Consider the following 7,903-nt stretch of genomic DNA (forward strand, 5'->3'; position numbering starts at 1 on the left):
GTTTTCCTAAAGGATCCGTTTTCTGTTTGTCTTTGGACTGCCGTTCTGTCGTATGAGGACTTAGGGGTTTGTCTCTTTCTTTAAGGACCATTGCGAGGACGTAAATGCATCTCTTATTTGATGATGATGAGTAATTATCTACTCTTAACATTGGAACCCCTTCCATTAAATCACTGGATACTATGATCAATCAACATAACCATCTCCCACGCCATTGTATGTGCACACATAGGAATACAATATCTACTTTCTTCCATTTATTATTTTCTATCCAATTTTTTTTCGGTCGGATTTATCTAATTTTTTTTTGGTCGAAATTTTCTATCTAATTTAAATTGCAATACTTACTATAGGAATGTCTTTATTCGGTAGGGATGTCTTTATCTGATAATGCTGGCTATACATCTACTTAATTATATTAATAGTACCATTTATCATCCTTAAAATTTGAAGTCTTCCCACGAAATCACTGGATAGGGGTTGATCAACACAAGTATGTCACATTTATCCTACTACAAATACTAGAGCCTCTTAAGTAACTAGAGCTCTGTTTGTTTCAAGGAAAATGTGACATTCTAGAAAATATTTTCCAAGAAAATGACAATATTTTCCAGTGTTTGCCTACAGAACCTCGCCAAGATCTGATCAAGGGGTCGCGGCCCTACCCCAGACATGGTCAAGGGTCGTTGGCACTTGGCCCTCACCCAGACATGGCCGAGGGCCGCCATTAGCAGAGGTCGACCGCTAGTGGTGGCCCTCGACCCGGTCTAGGGGAGGACCCCGACCGCTCACGGACCTCTTCTGGCGATGGTGGGGCGGCGGTGAGGAGGGATGCAATTTTTTAAAAATTATTTAGCTTATTTTTAAATTTCATTTTAATTTAAATTAGTATTAAAAATCAATTTTTTGCCAAAACAACGTCGTTTTAGTCTTATATTTCATAATTGAGCCACGTCATCGCCACGTGGGAGAGAGAAAATATTAAAATAAGTCATGTTAGAATCAGATCAACATTTTCCATTAGTAAGTTAGATGGTGTTAACTTTAGGATTCGATTAAACCAATTTGACAAATTTTAGGACTTGATTACACTTTTTGCAAGTTTTAGGACTCAAATGCACTTCCGTAACAAATTTTAGAAATTTCAATGAACATATCCATTTTCCTAACTGACCGGACTTCCGCTAGCCCTTACTGCTCACAAGCAAAACTCCACCAATCTTTTCTTGATCAAAGCGTCGATCCTCTTCTGCATGCTCGTCAACACGTTCTGCCTAGTGTTCGCCCTCGAGTGCGCCACCAGGCCCACGTTGATCGCTGCCAGATCCTCCGCCCTCACGGCAATCACCTCCTCCGGCTCCGCCTCGTCCACACCCAGATCAGGCACAAGCAGAACCACTTCGAGATCTCTAAGTCGTCATCCCGCTCTTAACCTCATCCTCCTCCCGCCACCGCATGACTCACCGTACGTCCCGACCTCGAGCCACACCTGCATCGCACAGCCAGCGACTCGGTTCGCGTCAAGCTGAGCAGACTCGACGAAGGGAGGCAGGATCACCGGTAGTGCAACAGTCGCTTCGCCCTGTCGATAGGCTCCGCCGGGGATTGAAACTCCAAGGCTAGGTGCCTAAGCCAATCGGGAGCCCCGGCAGCTGCAGCACTGGAGAGCGGCCTTGAGTGATCAGATCGCTGGATCCCAGCGTGGCTCGAGCTCTTTAATACTTGCGTGCTTTCATTCCCGCATTTTAAATAAATTGGTTGTTCTTTTCCTTTCTAGAATGGCTAAGAAAGCTTGTGATTGTTGCAAAGTGGAGGTTAATTGTCACTTAACATTAATTAATCAATCCTTAGTTCCTATGAGGTGGATGGGTGATCGAATCACATGATCGAAATTCCATACTCAAATTTATGTTCTTGTTTGTTGATTGGATTGTGTGAGCCAATGATGCTTGGTTTGGGTGATTGTTTGAATGGATCCGACATTAGAAACATTGGCAGCCGATGGCCGAAGGCGTGAAGCCGGTGGATGAGGAATCCATGGTGGCGGTCCAAGGATTGTTAGACTAAGTTTAGGGCTAATTAGTCTAGTTTAGCCAATAGACTTAGGTTCCGATAATCAAATTAGCTTAGACTTTAGTTGATGTAGTCTACCTTAGACAATAAAAATACTTAGCATCACATTCTTAGTAAATGATTAGCTTAGACTAGATTAGTGTAATCACTTTCAATAAAATTGAGTAGAATTTAGGGTCACCTCCAATCTAGCTCAACTCCTCAGGAATATGATTAGTTTCTAATCTCAAGCTTATGGGGGTTCATGTCCTAAGGCTCATACAAGGAAATGTATATTCTCAAGCTTATGGAGGGTTTATATCCCGAGGCTCGAGTTGCTGATGACATTTCGCGCATTCCTCCTCAAATGTCATTCTAGTGTGCTTATCAAAATCCGGATTACCTTGGTAATCTCGAGTTGCTAATGACCTTCAGGGATGATATTGGTTGTGTCCTACTTGAAATAATGAGTTAGTAAATATTCACAATTCAAATTTGTGATGGTGAGGTTGTTGTCCCAAGTGCAGCAACGATGGTTTCATTTCATGAGAGCCTTATGGTTCGCTTGCATTTGGGTCATTGAACTTTGATGGTCGTTCTATTCATCACCTCATCCACAGGATGTGTCTATCCAGTTATGCTCAAAGTTTCGCGCTTTTTATATGGTCGACCGACACTAGAATCTCGCTATTTTTTACTGATGATGACTTGACACAGAAAAGGAAAATCTATACTCATACAGATGATGAAGCATTGTACAGAACAATCCTGCTCTTCTTAATTGATTCTTTGTGAACGTCAAGTTAAAAAGAACCAACTTCATGGCTTCATCAGTGTCTGCGTCTCGGAGGTTGTGGACATCGGAGATGGGGATTGCTGGATTTCTTGAGCTTCCACGTCTCCCGTTGCGGTACCTTTTCCACCACTTTTTATCAGCTCGACTCCCACCGATCCCTCTTTGGAACCCGTTTGAACACTTGGCCCACCTGTGGCGGTTTTTCTTAAATTCTTGTTCTTTTTTGCGTGCCGGGCCCAGCCGACGAGCCCCTCTTGTATGTGTTCGTCAAATATCGCCTTCTTGAATGAAGTCCCCATCTTAATTTCATCGGCACAAACAAATAAAAGCACATCAGTCTCATTGTTTACCCAAATCACAAGTATAATGTTGTAACAGTCGTATTAAGTAACTCTAAGTCTCTAACCTGTGTTACAATTGCGTATAGAGGTAGTGTGCTGTAACTACAAAAGAACTGGATAAACACTCTGCAGAACATGAGCAAAGCTTTGATGTCAGGAGTCGAAGATAAGTCTTCGTACGATGCATGGATCAAAGAGATTAGTGTCGGCCTCACCCAATGACAAGTCTCGGGATGATATAACGGACCTCGCCCATTATGCAGGAGCTGAATTTATATTGGAACTGCAGAACGGCAGAGCATTAGTCGAAGTCCGGTTTGTGCTTCAGGAATTTTCAATTTTAACTGACAATTAGCCCCACTTACTTACCAATACGAAGAAGAAGAAAGCCAGTTCAAAGGAGTTTTGGAACAGAATGATGTGAATCAGGACAAGGACGAGCCGAGGCCGGTGGAACCAAAAATGGTCGTCGGAAGGCTGAACGACCAAGTCCCCCTCAATTGCTACGTGCCTCTGGGCAACCTCCTGCGCCAACTGACTTATCACATGCTCCAGTTTGGTTCCGACCGCGAGCAAAAGCTGCACAGAAGCAATAAGACATTTAGATAAGAGAACCATCCACATATTAACTAGGGATTTCCGTTTACTTACAATTAACGGGATGAAAGATATCCAGAAGTACGCATGCCAACCTGCACAGATCATTCCAAGACAGTTGATCAATTGGAAATAATTTCTCTAGTACAGCTTCTGCACAACGATATGCTCTGACAGACTGCTTAGACAACTTACCGGCAACATTGAGCAGCAAGAAGACCACAACGAATAACCAAAGGTACCAACTGTGACGAGGAGACAATCATTTAGTAGATAGCCTGAAGAAGAACGAGCTAAAATCTTCCTATGTTTTTATTTTCTAGCCGAAATGTTCACAAATTTTTCTCTTGGTAAAAATACACGCCCGAGTTCTTTCCTGAAATAAAAGGTAAATAGCTAAAAGCAATTTCTTTCTACCATATTCCGACAACTTTCTTGAAATCGGCCTCCAGGGCGCGTATCATGTACTTGTGGAAATTGAATTTCGGATTGCCTCTACAATGAGCCTAAAGAGATGAATGTGATAATTGTCAGTATTGAATTTTACTAGGATCGCCTCGCCATGTATGGGCATCACAGGAGCATATGGAGTAAAAATCTAGTTTAGAGGAATATCGTACCATGATGAAACCCAAACGAAGGGTGGTATAATCCGACTTGGTCACAGAACCATAGAACTGCTTGAAAAACGAATGCTGCACAAACGGGAAAATTGGTCAAGAACGAGCCAAGGCCTATGAAAATTGCCTGAACATGAACCTGGACATTATAGAAGACGGCCAAATGCCATATCGAAAGTTCAATACACAATGCTGGATGTCTCCAGATGTTAGCCAAGAGTTTTAGTACAAAGTTACATGAACAAGGCAGATGAAGAGGAGCCTTTCAAGACTTACCACCCAGCTAAGTGCAGATAAGCTCTTGCCAATGCCGAGAAAACGGCCTCTGATGAAGGTGTGATCCTGAACATGTGTGAACTTCGTTCGCAAAGCTGTGCATCGATTTTTAAGTGTTTGAGATGGGAAAGTCAGAATGATAGTGCAGAAGAATATGCCACAGCAAAATTTTCCACTTTCGAATTGAACGACATTACCTTCTTCGGGATCGTACTCCTTCTTCTGGATGGCATCCTCCCACCGCTTCCATAGGCGTATCTAAAAGCGCATGAGACGATATCAAGCACTTAGACAATTGATTGAAGACACATTTGATAGGTAAGAGACCGAAAAGGACAGATTACAAAAAGTCTCCTGGCATGACATTAAGTTACCTGTGCTCCTCCGCATAGGATCGTTAGAGCACAGAAAACCACGTGCACGACAGCCAGCACAAAGATGAAAATGTGCAGATTATGAAGCGCCGTGAGAGACAACAACGGCACCTTCCCCTGAAACAATAATTACGGTGTCATTCTGCCGCGCAATCTCTAACATTTGTTCCATCAGGCCTCAAGGTATGTTATGTCATCTCCTACCAAACAGTTGTAAATCTCACACAAATGGAGTCACAGCATCACATGTGAGAGCGGTAAAACATGCTTTCGGAGGTACCTAATAACTTTTGTGGACGGTAAGGATCGTTAAGCATTGAGAAACATCTAACAGCTGTTCTGTATAGTTTTTAGTGCACGGGAAATTCTGAATTTTCGAGTCGAAGAAGGACTCCTTCACACGTGGAAGGAAAGAGATGTATGCGTGTAATGAAATGTAGGATCTTTAACAGCATCATTTAACGAAACCTTGACTTGGGCAAAATTTGGGTATTTACTGAATGTTTGTGATATTTTTTTTAGACAAAAAAGTTAGGGCCAAAGTTGGAACCCGAGCTAAAGTTAGTGATCTTTTACATGACAAAAAAGTTCGGATCAGAATGGGATCCGGCTTGAAGTCACTGCTTGTTAGGGGAATTGGGCCACAAAAACAGTGACTGAATACTTGAGGAGCCAAATCATGGGTCACTGTATTAGCCATGTCTTTGGACTTCTAACTTCAAAGAAAAAGTCAACTGGTATAGATGGGATCTCCAAGATGAAAGATTGCATATCCTTCAGAAAATCTACAATACGTGCCCCGCATGAGCTCACTTTACTCGTGCAGAAGCCAGCGACTTTCTTTTTTCGTGCCCAATCAAGGCAAGTCGTGCGTAAACATAACATATTATAAAGCCCATCTATCATCTCTCTCTCTCTCGCTCTCTCTCTCTCTCTCTCTCTCTCTCTCTCTCTCTCTCTCTCGTCAACGAAGAACTAAAAAAAAGAAAACAAACTGAAGAAAGAACAAAGGAAAATGCACGCAACAAAGGAGGAAGAGAGAGAAGAATATTTGTGATATAGAAAGCTAAGTTACCTCGCTACTGCAGTAATCAGAGGAACCTTCAGCGAGAAGGCGGCGTCCTCCAGGATGGAAGAAATTAGTCAGGAAGTGAGCGGTGGTGCCGCTGCCTTCACCTTCGGCGGGGGCTTCCTTCTTGCAAGGTAGCCACTTGTTCGCGAGCTCTTCCGAAATGCATATTCTGCCTATCCTACCTTGGAACACGGTGAGCAGGAGCGATATGAAACCCAACAGCATCAGCTCTGCCAGGAATGAGATCGTGCACGCATAAGATGCCAAGTTTTAGAAGCATCATTGCAATTTCTAGTCTATAAGGACGCATGAAATGAACCGTAAAATATTGGAAATGAAAACAAAAATCGTTGTGTAGTTAAGGATAACCTTCTTTGATTTTCTGTAAGGCGTCGAAGAGCGGTTTCTGGTTCCTCTTCTTGAGATACTGCATTTACCAAATCAGAGAGAGGAAGGCCACACGTCTTCATTAGTCACAAAAGGAACCCGAGTAGAGACATGCCGAGTTCTCGTATGAAACTTCAGATAGTTGATGCACAAATATATCGATTCGATGAAAAAGAACGAGAAGAAAGGGCACCTTGCCAGCATAATGGAGAAACCGCTCGACAGCCAGAGAAATGACTACTATCACAGTGCAAACGACGGCGACCACCCATGTCGGCGTGAACTCCAACGTAGCTCCCTCGCCTTCTCCGGCCATCCTCTCTCTTGCTGTCGAGAAATCTGATATGAATGTGATGTGTGCGTGCCTGTATTTATATATATACAGAAAAACACGATATGACATGTGAGGCTGAAAGAGTATTCCTTTGACTTAGAAAATGGGACGGTTCGTCTCAAATTGATCGATAAACTAGTGTTTGACTAAGATCCCAACTGGTGAAGGTAGAATTGCATGCAAGAAATGGTAAAAGTCTCTGGATGTTTTGTTAGGACGTTGACCCTTTAAAGAAAACCATGTAGAGACCACACATTCTCTTGTTTGATTGGATTATATTACAAGACGAAATCAATCTTGGTACTCGGACAAGTTCGTATCGGAACACGTGATTAACTTGATCTAGCAAAACGAAAAAGCATTCAATATTAACCGTAACTTTTCGCGGTGAACGAGTATAGTCACCCTCTTGAGACTTCTCCAGTTTGGAAGTTTCTGTGCGTTTCAAACCTTAATCTGTGCACGATTCTACCACGTTTCTGATGGCATTTCCACACAAGACTGCGACCTTAGGTTCGTCCATGGATGGATTTGAGACCTCGCTTACTTCCCCATTTTGAATAACCCTAATTAAGTTGACTTGTGTGGTGGTTGAAAATGAGGTTAAAAGGGACGTGAATTGTGCTGGGAAAAAAATGTTTGTGTTTCTGAAAATAACGCGAAAGTTATTAGATCTTGCAATTCAAATCTAACACAATAAGAAGAAATTACCAGAGAAATGAACGAGAAATTATAAAGACACAAGTGTGGTTCGATCCAAGGGTCGAAACTTACTTCACAGGGAGAACCAATCACCAAGAAATTCACTTTGAATCTGTAGGGTACGGAGTTCACAATTAATCTTGTTGTCTCACAATTTTTCACAGTGGACTCGTTCAGAAAACTCTCAAAGAAAACATCCCAACACCCTCTTGTTTGGTCAAATGTGTCCACCGCGTAAAATTCCATCTCATATATATACATAGGAAAGCTAGTCAACTTAAATAACCTACTAAAACGATAAAAAAAATTCATTTTTTGGATATGGTTTCCTTCACAAGCTCAAACTCGAGAT

General features: G+C 42.2%; 1 protein-coding gene across 1 annotated transcript; it reads right to left on the reverse strand.

Annotated features, from left to right (window-relative positions):
• Positions 1-2,800: 2,800 nt before the first annotated feature.
• On the reverse strand, positions 2,801-6,951 carry LOC130139513 (MLO-like protein 15). The gene is made up of 14 exons (XM_056316660.1): positions 6,709-6,951; positions 6,498-6,555; positions 6,132-6,358; positions 5,057-5,173; positions 4,880-4,940; positions 4,683-4,777; positions 4,407-4,481; positions 4,204-4,292; positions 3,982-4,031; positions 3,841-3,881; positions 3,559-3,768; positions 3,405-3,472; positions 3,255-3,315; positions 2,801-3,147 (listed from the first exon to the last, which is right to left on the reverse strand). Exons 1-14 carry the CDS (start codon positions 6,916-6,918, stop codon positions 2,872-2,874), a joined length of 1,638 nt encoding a protein of 545 aa, XP_056172635.1. The 5' UTR covers positions 6,919-6,951; the 3' UTR covers positions 2,801-2,871.
• Between the last annotated feature and the right edge of the window lie 952 nt (positions 6,952-7,903).

The sequence above is a fragment of the Syzygium oleosum genome, unplaced genomic scaffold (assembly GCF_021117445.2).
Source record: "Syzygium oleosum isolate NSW1041296 unplaced genomic scaffold, Sole_v2.1 Sole_v2.12, whole genome shotgun sequence".
NCBI classification, from domain to species: domain Eukaryota; kingdom Viridiplantae; phylum Streptophyta; class Magnoliopsida; order Myrtales; family Myrtaceae; genus Syzygium; species Syzygium oleosum.

What these genes read in the sequence shown, in the direction of transcription:
- LOC130139513 (XM_056316660.1), bottom strand. Translation starts at nt 6,918, where the DNA reads ATGTCATATCGTGTTTTTCTGTATATATATAAATACAGGCACGCACAC. An exon ending in TTCGTTTGGGTTTCATCATG is followed by an intron (nt 4,293 to 4,406) that starts GTACGATATTCC and finishes TCATCTCTTTAG; the next exon opens with GCTCATTGTAGAGGCAATCC. An exon ending in TATACGCAATTGTAACACAG is followed by an intron (nt 3,148 to 3,254) that starts GTTAGAGACTTA and finishes GATGAAATTAAG; the next exon opens with ATGGGGACTTCATTCAAGAA.